Here is a 20,185-nt window from a genome sequence, read left to right as displayed (position 1 = left end):
GTAGTTGTCTGTCTTCAAAATGTAAAAGAGACAGGCTGTCAGGATTTGGACTTTCTGGGGAATGTGTTCTGTTTTATTTTTGTTTGCTTTTGTGAACTGTCTTTTCTTTTGCTCTGCTTTTCTGCTTGGGTTTTCTCTGTCCTGCTCTTTCTTGTCTCGCTTTTGGTTCTTGGGGGTGGGTGTTTCCCTCTCTCTGGCCACGCCCTCATTCTGGTGCATTCCATGCACACCTGCTCCCAATCTGCACCTCATCACCTGGGTGTATTTAAGCTCCTCCTTTTGCCCTGCTCCCTTGTCTGATTGATGCGCCCTGTGCCTTCTCTTGAGTTCTGATTTTGTGTATTTTTGACCTGCTTGCCTCTCATGTGTTTTGACCACCTGCCTGTATTATCGACCTTCTTGTACTTTGTTTTTGTTGGACTGCCTTTTTGTGTACCGGACCCTGTTTACTACTTCAGTAAACTGTTTCTACATACAGAGCTCTGTTGTTGAGTCCTGCTTTTTTGTCCAACCATTCCGTTTAACTGGACCTGATACACTGAATACACTAAGAGAGACAGACAAGAGAGACAGGGACAGATAAGCCCAAGCAGGAAAAATTCCCAGCAAGACAGTAAGTTTATAGAGAAACAAGAGAAACATGGCAAAAGCACACATCCTAACACAATGTTTGTAGTTATACATATCAACAACAATGCACAATGACTTATTTATACCCCACGTAATACTCACATTTCAAGGTAGGGGAACTGCGGCCAGGCACAACAAGCTGCAACGTCATTTTGAATTTATGTTTAGGTAGTCAAAGTAATGCCATAGCTGAGATATGGACGATTAAAAGCATCCGAGAGTATTTAAAAGATTGGAATGTTTCGATCACAGGTTACAGAAAGCAAGAGCTGTTAGATTTGGCAGAGACAGTGGATGAAAATGGCCTGCCGATGAGAGGAGGTGACTATCAGAAATGCGACCAATGATGTAGCATTGCTGTCCACAATGGCGAGTTGTTTGTACTACCTGCTATTCCAGATGCCTAACACTTATACCCAGGCATGGCTACAATCTAATTATTTCAAAAGATTTATCAAATTTAAGTGTGATCTGTAATTTCTGCAACAGAAATGTCCCATAGCAACGATCCGGACGTCCAAGCTCTGGATAGCCAAAAACTGCCGGGGTCTCCATTTTACATCCGGGTATTGCAAAAGCTGCGCATGCGCACAAGTGACCTAGCTCAGTGCCCCTAGTACCTTCAAATGAGAGCAGGGTCGATCAGGAGGCAGTGATCATGTGTCACATGTCACAAGTATGGCAAAAACAAAAAAAGGCAGATGTTTCTCATGTTAAAACCTGTACCCCCTAACGGAATTCAGGTCACAGCTTTGGCACACTTTGGGTGCCAAACTTCATCATTTTCATGATAACATCAGTGGGCTGATGCATACCCTGCACACTCTACACACAAATGTACAAGTAAATATACATATGTCTGTAATGGTGTTTTTGACTGTTTATGAGTTTGTTATGAGGTCATTCATACCAATCAGTCACAAATATCCTGCTGATCAATATAAGTTTTTAGATCTGGGTTGCTGAGATATTAAAAAAGGTGAGATATATTTTTTTCTGGACTATGTGTTCCTTGACCTAGACCTTTCAGTTTCGAGCCTTTTTTACGTTATCTTGTTAACAGACACAGACACACAAACACACACACACCCACCCCACTGAAAACAACACATTGCTATCGCCAATTTTGTTTTTACCCGAGGCCATCAAATATGGTCATCGGGTATTACGAAGACTTTGTGTCTGTCTATCTGTGCTCAGTGTAAGTCCAGTCCTATTACTGCCAGAGTCTTCAAATTCATAGGGAACATTCTTGGGACACAGACCTTGGACAAGTTCAAAGATGGCTAACCTTGACCTATTTTAAGAGGTATTTTAAGAGGTTAAAAAGTCACATTGTGTTGCATTCCGTTCCTTTTTTTTTTTTTTTTTTTTAAGGGACAGGGGTGACAACCAGAGTAGAGCGGCACCATGACGTCAGTGGCTGGTCTAGCTAGCTACAAACTCCATTTCGTTTGTGTGAAAATATAACATCTTTGTCATATTATATCATATTATGTAAAAGCTAGCAAGAGATAAATACTTCTAAAACTGAAAATGCTGTTTTTGGGACCAGTGATTTACAGGACATTTCACCGTTGTTAGCGTGGTGACGTCACAGGGTAGTCTAGCGATCTGCAAACTCTGTTTCCTTTGTGTGTAAATATAACCTCTTTGTCATATATATTATGTAAAAGCTAGCAAGAAATAAACACTTCTAAAACTGAAAATGCTGCTTTTGTAACCTAATAACACCTCTGGAGTGATTTACAGGATATTTCGCGGAGGTCCGTGTGTACGCTAACTTCCGCTTACTCAAAACTAACTTCCACTTCTGTCAAAAGCTCATATATGTGCACATGCACACCCTCCTACAGGCATGAATGAATGAATGAATGAATAAGTTTGAATGAATGAGTTTATTCTGCACGCACATGAACAAAATACCAACATAAAAAACTCTTACTAACATAACAAATCAAAAAACAAAAGAAAATACTACTAATACTCAAACTACTATAACTCAAACGATTTCCCAAATTGGGTGCGGCTGAAAGGGCATGGGCTGAAGCAAAAGCTTATAAACGCCCACCCCGCAGACCAGTTACTATACACAGTTAAATACACTCAAAACGAAACAATCAGAAAATAACGCAGCTGAACAGAACAATCAAGTATATGATGTGCAAGTAAACAAAAAAGAAAAAAGAACCTCAAAAACAATTAGCTTAACATAACATACTATAGTAAGAAATTGCACCGTTCTATATAGCCCTTTAACACCCACCAATGAACCACATGATTTAACAATATCAGCACAATTATTCCATATTCTAACACATACGTACTTACATACAAGCAAACATTACATACTTGAGACAGTCACTTCACGACGAATCCCACTACAATATCTTGAAACAATTGCTTTTTTGCAGAGTCGCTTAAAACATGCCAGAGTACCACACGTTTTGATCTCAATAGGAGACTCATTCCACATCTTCACCCCTATCATCATTAAAATGTAAATATTGTTTGTGATTGATTGATTGATAGAGGGGCTTTATTGAACATGTATAAATTGTATGTAAGAATAGGATCATAATAATTAATGTAAATAACAAAAAATCTATGTATACACTTTGCACTGGGATACCAATTAAACAACTGGAAAATATAAAGAAGACAATGCTCCTATGGCTGAGGGTATTTTAGCATTGCATTATATTTATTAACCGTTATGCCCCTGCTTCTGCTTGGTACATGAAAACAAACTCCTCTAGTAAGATTTTTTACTTATTTAATTGTACTTCTATGACTGATTATGGCTTTCATGAGTTTTCTCCTTTTATTCAATATTAACATCATTTTTGAAATTGTGCTGAATTGTATTTTATATTTATATATTATATATTTTTATATATTTATTAATATATTTTTATATTTGATTTTTTTACTCTTTTTTTCTTGTTCATGTTAGTTTGTCATGTTTATTTCATTTTGTACCCATTTTCATCATTATTGCCACTCTCAAAGACCACAATGAAAATAAGTGCTTGCACTTTATTTTGTTATCCTTTTATTATCATTGCTATTGTATCTATTTCATACAGTGTCATATAATAAGGAATCAAATTAAATCAAATGGCGATTGCCAAGATAATGAATATTTATTTCTAAATACAATGATCTATTTTCAAAGCCATCAATTGTACTGAACCTGCTTTGTCTTTTTTAAATAAATTTCACAAAAACTGATGGATGCTATGACTTTGAAAATCTGTGAAACGAAACACAAAAACAGAAACCTTTTCTCTTTTTTTGGCGATTGCGTTTTTGCTTGGTCATTGCCGGTCACCTCAACCTTTCTTACAGCTTTAAACACGTCATCATCCTTCACTGCCCGCCTTCAGAGGATTTAACATCCCCTACCTACAGTAACCATTGGGATGAAAACACAGTTAAACAAGTCACATATTAATACGTCTACAGAACAATATCATATATGCCACTGACAGTTTAGGATTTTGAAATAAACCTTTCAACTTGAATGAAACTCATCTCTTGTAGTGTTTCTCAAACTTATTTATCCCAAGAACCACTTAACCAACCAAATAAATAAATAAATAAATTGTGGACCAGAAATATACAAAAAACAATCATTTACATACAAGGTAATAATGAAAATAAATATATGCTGCCATCTGCTATACTTTGGAGTCATTTTTGAAGTTTGAGAAACACTTTTCAGTTAGAACACAATATTATTTTTAAGTGATTATTTTGAAATTATATTTTACCAGTATACTCCTGGACCACTGGGGTTGCTCACGGACCATCAGTGGTCCTCGGACCACTGTTTTGCCCAGGGTTGCTACAGCAGATCCTGCAAGGATATTTGGTACGTGTTCATGCTGGATGACCTTCATGACACAAATATATATATATATATATATATATATATATATATATATATATATATATATATATATATATATATATATATATATTTTGCAGTTGGCAATAAATAAATAAATAAATAAAGACAAAATTTTCTTCCACTATATAAGTAATTTACTATATGTTACATTTTGAGTCATCCTTTCCGTATTAACAAACACTTCTAATTACAAGAATGCTTTACTGTGATGTAATTTTTGCCCCATGTGCATTGTGTAACTTTTTAGCTTCTAATTCAATACTGCACCTATTGTCAATGTTTTTGCTTGAAATACGGAGTTAAACTCAAAAACATCTAAAAACGGAGGCTAGGTTGAAAAATTCCAGTTCTCCTGTAACTGGCGTTTTTCTGTTACCATTCCATTCCAGTTGGTGGCGGTAATGTATGTAAGATGGTTTGCCAACCGCCAATAAAATCCAAGGAATAATAATAATAATAATAATAATAATAATAATAATAATAATAATAAACTGGTTAATATTTTGTACTTTTTGACAACATGAAGAAAGTGTATTATATATATATATATATATATATATATATATATATATATATATATATATATATATATATATATATGAAAAAAATAAAACAAAAATAGCCACCCAGTTCCATGGGAGTGGATCTGACATGCGCAGATAACTGCAGTTTGGCCCCGCCCTCATCTGCTGCTTCTGCTCTCCTCTGTGAAAGTGCGTCATTGGTGTCGGTGAACATGGCGGCTGCTGTGGTCAACAAGTGTCTGAGTCCTGTTGGTTTCGTCACCAGGAGGTTTTGTGCGCCGCAGTTTATAACTCAGTGCTTCTACCATAAGAAGGTAAAACATCCACTTATTTTATCAGCTGAAGTCTGAGTGCTTATATCCTAATGTCAGCGCGTGCTAGCTTTTTAGCTTTTTCCGTTTTAGTGAGCATGAAATCTCCCGTATGTAACTCAGAAACTTCAAAACAAACAGTTCTTCAGTTTTTTAAAGATATTTTTTAAATGATTTACCGTAATAGCTGTTGTTAAAAGTTTAAGTGTGATGTAACACTACCCTGATGCAAAATAATGACAGACGGGATGATGAAGAGAATCAAAGATGCTTTCTTCTTAAATTATTTATATGCAGTTATTGATTGTATTGTTTTGATGTTTGAATGATCATAAATAGTTGATATAGTTATTGAAATTAGGATTGGTAATAGAGTGTAAAATTAATTTCAATAACAAGCTTTAGTTTGCTCTGTCATCTCAAATATTAAAGTAGCTGGTTTTGTCAGTGCTGTATCATTTTAAATTAAGTGTTTTTGGGTTTTGTTTGATCAATTGATCAATGGTCAGGGGAAAAAGCAGATAGCTTTTTTATTGTTATTATTATTTGTGTATTGCATTTTCATAGAATTTACAGTGTTGCCTAATCACAAAGCTAATCAGAGTCTTAATCCATGATTAATTATTAGTAGCAGCCATAATTACAGGTGAAGTAAATGTTGTTGACAGTTTACCTTATCTTTTTAAATATACGTTTACTGGTTTAATTATGTCTAAAAAGTATCACAAAATATATTTTACATGTTGCGTATATTGCTGGAATTATTAGATGTGTAATTGATTAGTCTCTTGCACTGGATCTGTTTTAACTTTTTTATTGCAGCAGAATTAATGTTTTGGACTGCTGGTTGGACAAGTAATTTATGTACATTGCTTTGGTTTCGGGGAAATCTTCATGGCTGACATTTTATGTGACATTTTATTTATTTATACGAGTATTTGCTGACATTTATAGACTAGTTATAAAGTGAGACTAAATAGTTAAAAGCATAATTGTTATTTGAAGCCCTTAATGTGTGTGTATGAGTGTATAATATGTAAATACTACTTTGTATAAATTCTGTGCATTTCATTTCTTTTTATATTTTTATTTTAGAATGTGTTAATACAAGCTACAATAATCCATAGTGTCAGGGTGACTCAGCAGAACTCAAGGAAGCAGGCAGGATGTCAGAGGGTTAACTAGGGGACAGACTGTTTATTCAAGTGTCCCATGTGTCCTTGCAAAAATGTGTAGTTGTGTAAGGTTGATGCGTAACACATTTAGCCATTGTTTTGATGATTTAAAGCGTCCTGCCATGCTGTCATCATTTGGCTTACATCAGATTTATGTCATTATTGTGGAAAAACTCTGAAATGGGACTGAAATGGTTAAAATGTTGACGCTCACTTCTGAGGGTGTTTCTGTTCTCTACTCCTGCAGGTGGTGGATCACTATGAGAATCCAAGAAATGTGGGAACCCTGGATAAAAATTCTAAAAATGTTGGGACTGGTCTGGTGGGTGCTCCAGCCTGTGGAGATGTAATGAAACTTCAGGTACACTTACACTTATTTTTGCTCATTTTGAAATGGATGCCTGCAACATGTTTCAGAAAAGCTGGGACAGGGGCAGCAATGCTGTTTGGAACATTCACAGGTGAACAGGTTAATTGGAAACAAGTGATTGGGTATAAAAGGAGCATCCCCAAAAGGCTCAGCCATTCACAAGCAAAGATGGGGTGAGGATCACCACTTTGTGAACAACTGCGTGGAAAAAATAGTCCAACAGTTTAAGAACAATGTTTCTCAACATTCAATTGCAAGGAATTTAGGGATTCCATCATCTACAGTCCATAATATAATCAGAAGATTCAGAGAATCTGGAGAACTTTCTACACATAAGCGGCAAGGCCGAAAACCAACATTGAATGCCCGTGACCTTCGATTCCTCAGGTGGCACTGCATTAAAAACCGACATCATTGTGTAAAGGATCTTACCTTGTGGGTTCAGGAACACTTCAGAAAACCATTGTCACTTAACTCAGTTCATCACTACATCTACAAGTGCAAGTTAAAACTCTACCAAGCAAAGCGAAAGCCATACATCAACAACATTCAGAAACGCCGCCGCCTTCTCTGGGCCTGAGCTCATTTGAAATGGACAGACGCAAAGAGGAAATATGTGCTGTGGTTTGATGAGTCCACATTTCAAATTGTTTTTGGAAATCATGGACGTTGTGTCCTCTGGACAAAAGAGGAAAAAGACCATCCAGATTGTTACCAGCGCAAAGTTCAAAAGCCAGCATCTGTGATGGTCTGGGGGTGTGTTAGTGCCCATGGCATGGGCAACTTACACATCTGGCACCATCAATGCTGAAAGGTACATCTAGGTTTTGGAGCAACATATGCTGCCATCCAAGCAACGTCTTTTTCAGGGACGTCCCTGCTTATTTCAGCAAGACAATGCCAAGCCACATTCTGCATGTGTTACAACAGCATGGCTTCGTAGTAAAAGAGTGTGGGTACTAGACTGGCCTGCCTGCAGTCCTGATCTGTCGCCTATTGAAAATGTGTGGCGCATTATAAAGCGCAAAGTACGACAACAGAGACCGCGGACTGTTGAACAATTGAAGTTGTACATCAAGCAAGAATAGGAAAGAATTCCACCTACAACAATTAGTGTCCTCAGTTCCAAAACGCTTATTGCAGGGCTGGGCAACTTGTTCCAGAAAGGGCCAAGAGGGTGCAGGTTTTCTTTGCAGCCACTGACTCCTCCTGGTGATTTCACTCATTAATATCACTTTGAGCAGATGGAATCAGTTAATGAGTGAAATCACCTGGTGGAGTCAGTGACTGCAAAGAAAACCTGCACCCTTTTGGCCCTTTCTGGAACAAGTTGCCCACCCTTGGCTTATTGAATATTGTTAGAAGGAAAGGTGATGTAACACAGTGGTAAACATACCACTGTCCCAGCTTTTTTGAAACGTGTTGCAGGCATCCATTTCAAAATGAGCAAATATTTGCACAAAAACAATCAAGTTTATCAGTTTGAACATTAAATATCTTGTCTTTGTGGTATATTCAATTGAATATAGGTTGAAGAGGATTTGCAAATCATTGTATTCTGTTTTTATTTACATTTTACACAACGTTCCAACAGCTACAATTCCCAACTGGGGTTGTAGCTTTGTAGTCCAGTGCATTGTTCAAAACAGTTTCTCAGGTCACAGACCTGAGAAACATTTTACGTTAGGATTTCTCCACAGTGCTGCCAAACTCCAGTTGACATGTTTAAAAATACAGCGTTAGTAATGCATGAATGCCCCCTGTTTATGAACGGTGAACAAAGAAAACAACTAATTATTAGTTGGAATTTTGTTTGAGGGCTGAATTGATTTAAAGTGAGCGCCTTATTGGCCCATGGGCCATAAATTTCCTGTACCTGGAGTAGGCAGTATTTCCCCTCTTTCAGGGAAATTGGAACTACTTGTAGTAGTTTGGAATGACGTCTCCCCATACTGTTTTGAGCAAAACTCTGAATCTGGCAGATCGAGGTGGATGAGCAAGGGAAAATTGTGGATGCCAGGTTCAAGACTTTTGGCTGCGGCTCTGCCATCGCCTCCAGCTCTCTGGCCACAGAGTGGATTAAGGGAAAAACTGTGAGTAAAGACAATATGCATCCTTATGCTTTCTGCTTTTCTTGATTTTTTTTTTTTTATTTTTTTAAATTTTTTTTGTGATCATCTTTGCGTTATTTCTCTTTTCTGTTCAGGTGGATGAAGCCTCGATGATAAAGAACACAGACATTGCCAAAGAGCTGAGTCTTCCTCCAGTTAAGCTTCACTGTTCCAGTAAGTTATTAAATGAACCTTTTCGAGCGATGTTTCACTTTCTTCCACACATGCATTATACTTCTTACTGGACCTCCACAGTGCTCGCTGAGGATGCCATCAAAGCTGCCCTGGCTGACTACAGTCTTAAGCAACAGGATAACCACCAGGAGGCAGTGTGTGCCAGTAATTAGGAAGACCAGCACTCTCAGCGGATGATGTTCTTTTCTGCTCTCAAGGAAAGAGATGGCGGTAATCCAGCTTCATCACCTCTTTGTCTACAGTATTGATATAAAGTGTACCAAATACATTTTTAACACCTACAACATCATCCTGTTTAGCAGTGTTCCCCCAGGCTTCTGCAGTCCTCTGTGGTCTTCTGCACTGTATCTTTAGCCTGTCATGTAAGCGCACAATGTAAACACGACGGTGGTTGGTACAAAAGTGAACTTTGTTTTCAGATTGTTTTATTGTAAGATTATGTGTTTTTTAAATGTTTTGATGTGCACAGTAAAGCTTTATTGCACCCTAACCAGTCACTTTTTGCTATTCAATGATATAACCTGTGGCATTAAAATGGTTTTGAATTTAATGTATGTATTTGAAACCTTTCCACAAAAGTCTACAATAAAAGTCTAAAGCCTTTTTTTTTTTTTTTGTAGCATTGCTATGTGTTAGTAGGCTGACTCAATTTTCAGGAAATTTCCACAAGTCTTGTTGTAATGATGAATCTCCAAAACACAAAGAATATTTTAAAATCTCCACATGGGTTCTCAATGTTTGCAAAAAAAAACTTGAGTCACTTGAATCAATATTGCGACATATAGTAATGATATATTGTCTAATTCTGCAGAAATCTGAAGTGGTTTATTGGGAAACTTGATAATTGTGGATTTAATGTGGCAAAAACAGATTCAGGTCTCAGTGTTGAATAGTCAGAAGGCAGTTTTCTCTCCTGCGATCAGCTGGAGTTTAGCAGAGTCACCGTGAAGGTGCAGTGAGGAGGGCCTGAGACTGCGGCCGCACGAAGGTTCGTCCTGTGGATCCTCTGGCTGTGGTTGAGCCTGTTCTGGATGAATCGGCTCAGAGCTGCTGTCTGTTGGAGCTGCTCCATGGTCAGTGAGCTGACACAGCTTCTCTTCCTCAGGGACATTTGATATTTCCTCCTCCCGGATGCTGCCATCTGCTTTAAAGCTGCCCTCAGAACTCTGATCTACTTTTTGACTGGGATCGTTTCCCTCTGCAACATCAACAGATTTATTTGCTGCCCTGAGGCTTTTGGCAGCTCTCATGATGTCTTCCTGCAGCTGCTTGTGGGAGTCCAGTGGCTCGCTTTCCTGCTCAGGAGCAGGTTTTTCTGGCACTTCATTAAAAAGCCGAACACCTCCGGTTTTGTCCTTGTGGTCCACATACATTTTTGATGGGAATGACGATGGATAATAGGCATTAACCTTGTGCCTGCGGCTCATCAAGATTGCCCCACAAATAACAAGCAAGATAGCAAGGGCGATGGTGGTTACTACAAGGATGAGGAACAAGTTCTCCTGCAGAAAGTTCACAGCCTCACCAAGAAAGTTAGTGTCCCCACGTGCGGGGCCACCAGGAGTAGTTTGGAAATCTGAAAGGTTGGTGGTGGCCAGTGTGGAGGTGATGGGGATGGAGTTACTGAGTTCATCCTCATCTGTGCTTCCCTCCAGTAAAGGCTGTAAAGGAAGGGGGGTGGAGAAGGTCCTGCTGATGCACAGCACCACAGACAGTCCAATCAGGTGAAGTGCCATTGGGAGCATCGTTTCCCCACGGGACCTACAAATACAGCAGATATTACTGATAGATCAAGTCCGATTATGCCCGTTCCCACCCAGCACATTGAACAATCTTGGAAAACCAGTATCGGTTAAAAATCAATATGAACCCTGCTTGTGCATCACTGTCTGCGTAGTTGTGTGTGTGTCTGTGTGTGAGTGAGCCGGCCCCATCTTAACTTTTTTCTTCGTTTTGCTCCATCTGTGCAAACTGAGGCACTTCAAACGCTCTCATCTGGAAAAGAGGTTTGTGGGAGTTTTCCTAGAATCACCCACTCACCTCAGGCAAAATACATGTCAATGGAATCAGGCACAAAGCCTGGACACACACAGCTGTCTGAATGTGCAGGGGAGTAATTTGAAAGCTACAGTGTGTAGGATTTAGTGGTCAGTACTGGAACAGTGTTCATTACTGTTAATTTGTGTATCAAGTGCAATTATGAATCAATTTTGTTTGTGTAGGAGAGGGCCCCCTTGTGGATGCTGCCATATTGGACCACCACGTTGACACAGTAGCCCGGTACTAGCAGCACTGTGGCTTAGTGGTTAACACTGTTGCCTCACAGCAAGAAGTCCATGGGATCGATTCCCACCTGTGCCCTTTCTGTGTGGAGTTTTCATGTTCTCCCCATGTTTGTGTGGGTTTGCTCCGGGTGCTCCGGTTTCTACCCACATCCAAAGAAATGCAGGTTAGGATTGGAAACTTTATAATTGTCCAGGTCACCCTGGCAAAAGAGATCTCAATCTCAATGGGACTAACGTGGTTAAATTAAAATGAAATAGGCCAAAATGGACATACTTGCTGCTTGTACTCCCTAGGTTGTAATTTCCTAGTACTCTCCCCCAAGGTGGCTGCTCTGAGGGTCAATACTAGAGAAAGTTAGTTTTAACTGGTTTTTGTTTTAGGACTTCTGTCTTTTTTGTGTATGATTTAATAAATCATACACAGAATTGGATGCTGTCCTAATTCTGTCTGGACATGTTGCTATAGTATTTTTTTTTTTTATGTGTAAAATACTTGCCTTACCCGGTAGATGTTACTAATGACTGGCTACAAACCCAGCAGCAAATTAAAATACTGATGTAACTTCTGCACCATTTGTCCTCTTCCATGAGGTCGCTTTGATGAACTGCATATTTTTATAACGCTCCATACTTCAAAGTCTTGGAGGTGTCCAGCTTGTTTTCCAGCTTGGGTGTTGTGTGTATGACATCATATTGAGTTGAGAGTTAATTTTGCAACATGGCCAGAAGACTGAAGCAAAAAGATGATGACTAAAGTGATTACTTTCCAATACACTTGACTGGTTACTAGTCCAGGCTAAGAAGTTTCAGAACCCTCATTTTTGTGAAAAGGCGATCATACTTGTTGCTTGTCACAAGAGAGCATGAATCTGCATCACACAAGAAGCAAAACCCTGGAGGGAAGCAAACTTGTGATCGACGACAGCATAATGTAATCTGTGATGTCACCACTAGATGACAGCAAATCCTACACATTGTAGCTTTACTACAACATTTATTGTCATGTCTGTAGCCATGCAGTTTTGTGTTTACCCGATCCTGTCAGATCTCAGAAGTGAGGCAGAGTAGGTCCTGATTAATACTTGGCCCCTCGACCCCTCTCCATGAAAAATTGGAGATGGGGCATCTGGTGTAAAACTTGTTCCAAATCCCAATGCTGGTCTGTACTGGATCCGCTGTAGTGAGCGGGGGCAGCTGGAAGGCTAAGAACATTCCTATGTAGATGGATCACCTATTTCAGCATTTGAACATCAACTTTTAACCTTGTTGCTTTCACATCCTAACAGATAATGCTAAACTGAAGCCATCATGATGCGGTCACCCTGACTGCGTCTTTATTTTCAAGCGACCTACCGTGATGCCTAGAAATGCAAAAGAGTGCAAAATGCAACACTTCAAAAAGTCAGAAGCTTTCGCTTACCATGCACTGTAGTTGAAGAGGCGTCTGGGTTGGAGTTTTGGCTGGTTGGGGGGTTGTCGTGTGTCTGAGCACGGCTCATAAAGTGAACCGAGAGAGAAACGAGTGGCGAGCGCTCACTTAACCACGCCACTTTTACCGTTTCAGATTTCAGACTGTTGGTTTGTCTGCATAATGCAAAAAAAAAAAAAGAAAAAAAGAAAAGATGTTAACCATGAGGACAAATCCCTCCTTCTGCCTTTCCAGTGTTCTCCTCCCCCCTCTGACTTTTGGAGCTCGGTGGCCTTCACAGATTGTTCTTGTTAGGTAGGAGTTTATAGTGTGCTGTGGGGGCTGGGGACCTCGCCTCCACACTCCTGTTGAAGTTCTGGATGTCCAAGGCCAGACACACTAATCACAGCAGGATATAAGAATGTTTAATAAATACAAATAATAATCGACTAGATTTTGATTTTGTCTCTCACGTTGGCTCCAGATGACTGTGGGAGTGCGTCTGTGTTGCTTCTGCTCTTTATCCTCACATTTGTTAGTCAATGCAAGAAAAGGCCAAAGTTTCCTGTGTGAAGTAGAAAGCCATAACAGTCGGAGGGAGAATGAGGCTGCAGGCTGAATAACTTTTTTGTCTCCTTCCAGAAGCAAGCTGTTAAACTCACATGGTGTCTGTGACCACTTTACGGAGAGAAGTGTGACTGTGTGTGTTTGCGATCAATCATGCAAGTCTTTCTTTATATGGTCAGCAAGAGCATGAGATGAGGTCCTGCATCCTCCAGGTTTATGTTTAGTCTGGGCTCTGTTGTTTGTCATGGGTTTCTGGCTCATATGCATAAAAAAAAGGGAAGAAGAAGAAAAAAAAAACCCAGAGTGCTATTAAGTATTCGGAACAGTGTTTTCCATTTTAACAGGAGGAAGTGAGTATGAAATCCAGTCCAGGTTAGAAGAAAAGCAGTTTATAAATGAGGGGACTGTCTACATTGTTCACTTTTATTATGATAAAGCACTGTTTAAAGACACATGAGGGGATAAAACCCTGAGGTTTTATAGTTGACGAACAGAATTGCATGGGGATTTTGTGCAATTTCACCATTTTCATTTGCTCTACAGTATCTAACAGAAGCTGACCTGCTGAAAGGTTGTTTAAAATGAACTTATTATTGCAGAGAAGGCTAACAATAAAAATGCTTAAATAAAACTTTACTTGAAGATAAATAACTATAATACAGTCATTACATGTTTACCCTATCACAGGGGCGTAGCCAGAAGCTTTGAGAGGGTGGTGCCTTCATCACTTGACTGACTAAATTTCATGCACATGTGTAAATGATTATTTAAGTGTTATAGTATGTAATCATAGATAATACAAATAGACAACACTGTCTTTCTTGTTTTATTTGTAAGACACATTTCTGGAGCTAATTTTATCTGTACCATGGTGGATCTGAGTCAGATTTAGCACAGTGCTCCTCTATAGGCTGGGGCTGTACCTACTTCAATTTGGTCACAATCTTACCAAAGCCACAGTAGTTATTGGGGTTCAGACTTTTTTCCCCCTCAGCGCAAATATACCATCTCCCAGTACTGTTGTAATGTTACTGTAATTTTGTTACAAATCCTATATTAAAAACAACGGAACTATATTACATGTGCATGTGCTATTATTTTCTTACACAACATATTTACAAATATATTTGTTTGTAGAGGCTGCAGCATCTAGTTGGGAGGAGCTAAATGTTGCTCATATAGGTTAAAGTGTGTGACCACTTCATCCGACCAACTGTTTAAATGTCAAAAATAGATTGAGGCCTTTATTTTGAAATTAACTAATACAAAGGTTGGTGTGCCCAGTAAATATTTTTACTTTCCAACAGTAGTCTTGTGTAATGATCCCACTAGGTTGCCAGCACTGTCATATCCCACTGGGTCAGCAAAAAAATGGCAAAACCTTGTTATGAATTCCTTAAAATGGACAAGTGAAAAATGGATCACAACAGCAAACCAGATGAACGTCTTTACAGTGCCAGTGTATAATATTACCCTTTTTTGTGGTGACAGACAACCATCACTGAATACAAGTGGTTAATACAAGCAGGGGTGCAGAAAAGGGGAGAATAAGAGAAGGATTCTAGGGGCCCGTGATACAATTATAATACTGAAAAAATAATATTGGTGGTGGCCCAGTAAGTTTTCTTTTCATGGGGCCCAAAATCCCTGGCAGTGCCCTTGAAAACAATGATGACTTTTCCCGGAACTTAGAATACTTTACAATGTTATCTCAGATATGTATCAATGTAAGAGATATTTTGTTGAGATCCACACAGGATTACTTTGAAAACATTTTCTATTTACATTTTAGCCCTAAATATACAGGAATTCAACAGCATTTGAATCATTAGCAGTGTAAATGTGGCACCCCCGTGGCTACACCCCTAAAGGCAGTCAAACTTTAACCTCAGTCACATTACTGCAATCACACATTACGCTTCACAGCAACAAGAACAGACCTAAAAGTGAACAGTTATCCCCTGAGAAAACAAGCCTTCCTGTCCCAGACTGCTGAGTGAAATACCACAAGCCCTCAGCTCAAGATATTAATAAAAAAAACTTTCCTGGATCACTCATCTTCCTGGCTGAAAGCCTCTGAGTGCTGTACTCCAAAACTTGTTACTTAAATACACATTTGATGACCTGAGCAAGATGTCACATTGGTCATGGGTTTTGTCTGTTTGTGGTTTCTGGGCCTCTTGCTTGGTGTTCAGCAAGGCCAAGGCATCAACCCCAAAAGGGAAACATTTGCATATTCAGGCACCAAGTTTTCTCATCACAGAAAGCAATCAGATGGGTCCATTCTTATGTAAATACAACAACAACTAAAGACGGTCGTTTTCTGGAAGGAAGCTGCTGAGAGTGAGGTTGTCACCTCCATCCTCGTCACTGTCGCCCCCACTGGGAATCACTAGGATTCCGTTTCTAACGGGATTGCATTGCTTTGAGTAGGAGTAATGACGTTCAGTCAGCAGAGAGGAAATACACATCATCTCAGTCCCTTGCTCTTGTTTCTTGGAGCGGTACTTCCTGGATGACAGCTTTGTGCAGAGAACAATGGTGGAAACCATGAAGATGGTAGCCAGCACAGCCAGCGAGGCGATGGCAATGAGGCACTGCTTTGCTGTGCTATGGGTTGAGCAGGAACGGTTCTCCGCCGCTTCTGACGGACTCTTTGATAAGTCATGAGGCACTGTTTTAGTTGCTGGGGCTAATTTAGTTGTTGTAGGCTTTCTGGGATTGACAGGGATCAAGACTCCTGGGGTTAGACTGGTGGAAGCAGTGGTTTCTGAGTTGGTAGAAATAGGTAGCATAGGAGTAGCGGATGTGGCGCTAGCTGCTGATCCAGTTGTACCATGAAATTTTGATGGGGAAATCGGTGCCATTGTGGAAGAAATGGACTTAGATGTAGATGGTGGATCTACTCTGGTGGTGGATGTGTCAGTTATTTTGACAGGTAAAGAACTGCTGGTGTGAATCATCTGTGATGTCTCAGAGTTGGTGGTTGAGGGTGTGTGGTGTTTCTCATTGTTTTGGGATGTAGGGCTGGCAGACCATAACTTTGGTGTAACTTGAGGCTTGGTGGTGGACCTGCCCTGCCACAGTGACACAACCGTTGTTTCAGAAGGTGGTGTAGCAGAAGTGACGTCTGGCTGCTGTGGTAAAAGATGTTTCTCTGAGATGTTTGCATTATGGGATGCAGCAGTGCTGAATACTGGACTGTGATTGGAGACAAGATTCTGTTGTGACTCTGAGCTGGTTGTAGTTGGTGCTACAGGGTTTGTAACAACCGTAGCAGCCGTGTCGCTTCTTGATTCTTGACTTGTTGAGTATTTTCTGTTGGATATTTCTTCACTTTTAATAGTGGGTGACACAACACTCTTCATTTGTGCAGTAGTACTTATTTCTGCAGGTTTCCGAGATGAATTAGAGGTCTTAGTGGCACTATGTTTGGAGATAAAGGCGGTCTCTGTTTCACGATGATGTTCGTGTGCAGGCTGCGTGGTTGTCTCATGGTGGAGATCTGTCAAGTTGCTGGTATGTGTGACCGGCACACAGTTAGACTCCATAGAAAGAAAAATAGATATTGCCAATATAAGGTACTTCTTCATAGTAAGTTCCATCATGGTTGAAGGAAAGATCTGAAATGAAAGATTCAGAGTTAAGTTAAATGGTTAAAAAAATAAAACACCTGCAGATATTACTGTGAAACACACTCATGTCATCATGTCTTTCACCACATCCGCTGCTGTACTTTCACAAGAATGCAGAAATATTTGCTGTGTACGTTAATTATTTTTTGTACAATTTGTATCTGGTTTGTTTATATGGCTGTATCTGGTGTATTTATTCATTATTTGGGATTTATTAGAAAATTATGTTTGTAATTTTAGTGGATTTTTTTAATTGAAATTGAAAACAAATCTCACATTTAATTATTGTTGCAACAGGAATGTTTTTGTGTTTGACGGGTCTGCAGCTAAAGATTATTTCATTATCGATTAATCTGTGTATTATTTTCACAATTAATAAATTCGTTGGTCCACAAAGAATCAGAAAATGGTGCAAAATATTGATCTTTGCCAAAGCTCTAGATGAAGATCTAGACAGAATTCATGAAAAGTGGCTTCATAAAAGGTTAACCAGCATCTTTGAGTAGAAGTATATCAGTATTGTTTTTAACTTGTTCAAATGGTCCAGTTCATGGAAAAATGAGATACCAAGCTAACATTTTTATTTTTAGCTTCTAAATGGACAAGAAATGTACACGGTAGATATATGACAAATTTTAAGTAAATAAGCATTCAACATTCCCACGTATTTCCAATGAACATCTTAATTCGTCACTTCTACATGTTCTATGCCATTTCATTAAGAACTTATAACTGATGTTTGTAATTTATTGTTTAACAGTAGTCGTGGAATACCGCTTATGAGGAACAAACTAACAAACGGCACATGTATTCTGATGTCCAGGTTATGTTTTTTAAATCATGACCAACACATGAATGAACATTAGACCAAAAGACAAATTAGACCAAAATAAGAGGATGATTCTTTAACTACGGGCACTATTGGCCTTGTAAATGTAATTTCCACCACACCATTGCCTTACAATATAAAGCGCCTTGGGGCAACTGTTTGTTGTGATTTGGTGCTATATACATGTGCTCTGATGTCACTGTTTATCTCCATAGAAACTACCCAAACAATCTTTCACACAAACTGTTTAAAGGGACATTACAGTGTTGTGGTGGAAATTACGGCCGTAGTGTGGGACAACTACATTTTGTTTAAAAAAATCACAACAGTTGTATGACATTGAATACCCCTGTTATGTTTTGATTATTTTACTGATATTTTATTCACAGATATTTCAAAACATTAGAAAAACGTTTCTTTACCATTCATTTTTATCATTGAAGATCAAACGTCTGGGTGTGGGACAAGCACAAAACGGCAATATTTGCATATAATGATGCTGAAAAAAGTTGAAAAAGTCATCATAGACTACTAGAACAAATTTCTTAACACACTTTCATTGTAAAGATAACTATAAAAGTGTGAAATTTCCCCTTTTTTTTAATCTTTCATACAATATGATCAAAGGACATAATAAGTGCCCGTAGTCTAAGAATCACCCAAGAATTCAAGACAAATATTCAACATCCACATAATAACAAGATGCAAAATGTATTTTATCTACTGTCATTTAAACATCGATTATGTCCTGCTGCTTTTGCACAAATGCAAATTTGATAAACTTGATATGTTATTAAGCAATATTCAAAACTGAGACAGCAATATAAGATCACATTGTACATGAGGGACAACATCATTAGCAAAGGGGTGAAACACTGAAATACTATGATTTTTTTTTTTGCCTATTTAGAGCTACATTTCTAAATATATTTATCCAGTGAGAATTTTTTTAAATTTTGAGCTTGGTATCCATTTCTCCAAGATTCAGGAGAGTTTATTAAATCCAAAAAGAGTGGATACCAACTTCTACTCAAAAATGTCGCTTCCTGAAAAAAATGATGGTAAGTGGCCTAGCCTAACCTTAAATGTCATGTTTTGTCCACGACCCAATGACATTCATTTTGCTTTTAAAGATGAAGAAACCAGAAAACTTCCTTAAAATGATTGATCAATTCTGAAAATAGTTTAATAGCTGATTGATAATTGAGTAATCGTCGCAGCTCTCATGTTTGTAATTACATTTTTGGTTGACACATCAAATTGTGGTGTCGAGAACTTTGTTACTGTACACAAAATCTACTGGTTGCAACACTGAACAACAGCAAAGCTTCATGATCAGATGTGCTGAAACTTTAACTGATGTTAAACATTGAATTAAAATCCATTTTTTCCTTTAAGCAAACTTTAGAATCAGTTCATCTTACCTCACTGGATGGATTTTGGGATATAACAAACAAAAAACCCACAGATAAGGTCGATTTCAGTTCATCTTATCCTCTTTGTCAGAACATCCTACGAGCACTGACATGCAGACTCCAGCACTGCTTGATCGATGAGACAGGAAATAGTCGTACTTTTGAGAAGAAAAAAAAAAATCAAGCAAACCACACTTATAGCAATTTCAGATCAGTCAGATATGGACAGACGCTTCTTTCAGAATTACACAGCTTTAGTGTGCTTCAACAAGGAAGTAAAACTGAGTAAGGCACAATTTCATGCTGCAACAGTGGAAGAATGTTTCTGTGTTGGACTTCTGCTGAAGCCACACTGTCATATTTAACTTTTAGATTAGAAGCGATTTAATGTCCTTGTACACTCTTACCTGCACTGGAAGCTGATGGTCTGTTGTTGTTGTTGGGTGAGGTGATGGTCTAGTGGCTAAGGTGTTGTGCTTGAGTCCAGAAGATCATGGGTTCAACTCCCCACCTGACTGGAAAATCAATAAGGGCCCTTGAGCAAGGCCTTTAATCTCCTATTGCTCCCGGTGTGTAGTGAGCGCCTCGTATGGCAGCACCCTGACATCAGGGTGAATGTGAGGCATAATTGTAAAGCGCTTCGAGCGTCTGATTCAGATGGAAAAGCGCTATATAAATGCAGTCCATTTGTTGTACAAAATATGTTTGTACCTGCTGATGTTCTGGTTGTGATGAGCACAGTTCTGTGAAATTCCCTGATGTCTCTGACACATCACCTTGTGAACAAAAGTGTAAGATCTAAAGTTAGGATCTA

General features: G+C 38.8%; 3 protein-coding genes across 3 annotated transcripts; 1 reads left to right on the top strand and 2 right to left on the bottom strand.

Annotated features, from left to right (window-relative positions):
- Window positions 1-5,228: 5,228 nt before the first annotated feature.
- On the top strand, window positions 5,229-9,639 carry LOC117529340 (iron-sulfur cluster assembly scaffold protein IscU-like). Its single transcript, XM_034192096.1, has 5 exons — window positions 5,229-5,384; window positions 6,804-6,917; window positions 8,909-9,019; window positions 9,133-9,211; window positions 9,293-9,639. Exons 1-5 carry the CDS (start codon window positions 5,283-5,285, stop codon window positions 9,382-9,384), a joined length of 498 nt encoding a protein of 165 aa, XP_034047987.1. The 5' UTR covers window positions 5,229-5,282; the 3' UTR covers window positions 9,385-9,639.
- Window positions 9,573-14,351, bottom strand: tmem119b (transmembrane protein 119b). The gene is made up of 2 exons (XM_034192090.1): window positions 12,938-14,351; window positions 9,573-10,993 (listed from the first exon to the last, which is right to left on the bottom strand). Exon 2 carries the CDS (start codon window positions 10,975-10,977, stop codon window positions 10,126-10,128), a length of 852 nt encoding a protein of 283 aa, XP_034047981.1. The 5' UTR covers window positions 10,978-10,993; window positions 12,938-14,351; the 3' UTR covers window positions 9,573-10,125.
- A 136-nt stretch (window positions 14,352-14,487) lies between these two features.
- selplg (selectin P ligand) lies at window positions 14,488-19,614 on the bottom strand. Its single transcript, XM_034192083.1, has 2 exons — window positions 19,381-19,614; window positions 14,488-17,115 (listed from the first exon to the last, which is right to left on the bottom strand). The coding sequence occupies exon 2, from the start codon at window positions 17,098-17,100 to the stop codon at window positions 15,799-15,801; it is 1,302 nt and encodes a 433-aa protein (XP_034047974.1). The 5' UTR covers window positions 17,101-17,115; window positions 19,381-19,614; the 3' UTR covers window positions 14,488-15,798.
- Window positions 19,615-20,185: the final 571 nt, after the last annotated feature.

The sequence above is a fragment of the Thalassophryne amazonica genome, chromosome 17, assembly GCF_902500255.1.
Source record: "Thalassophryne amazonica chromosome 17, fThaAma1.1, whole genome shotgun sequence".
Classification (NCBI taxonomy): Eukaryota; Metazoa; Chordata; class Actinopteri; order Batrachoidiformes; family Batrachoididae; genus Thalassophryne; species Thalassophryne amazonica.
Note: the sequence above shows the minus strand (reverse complement) of the source record. Positions and strands in the feature narration are given on the sequence as shown.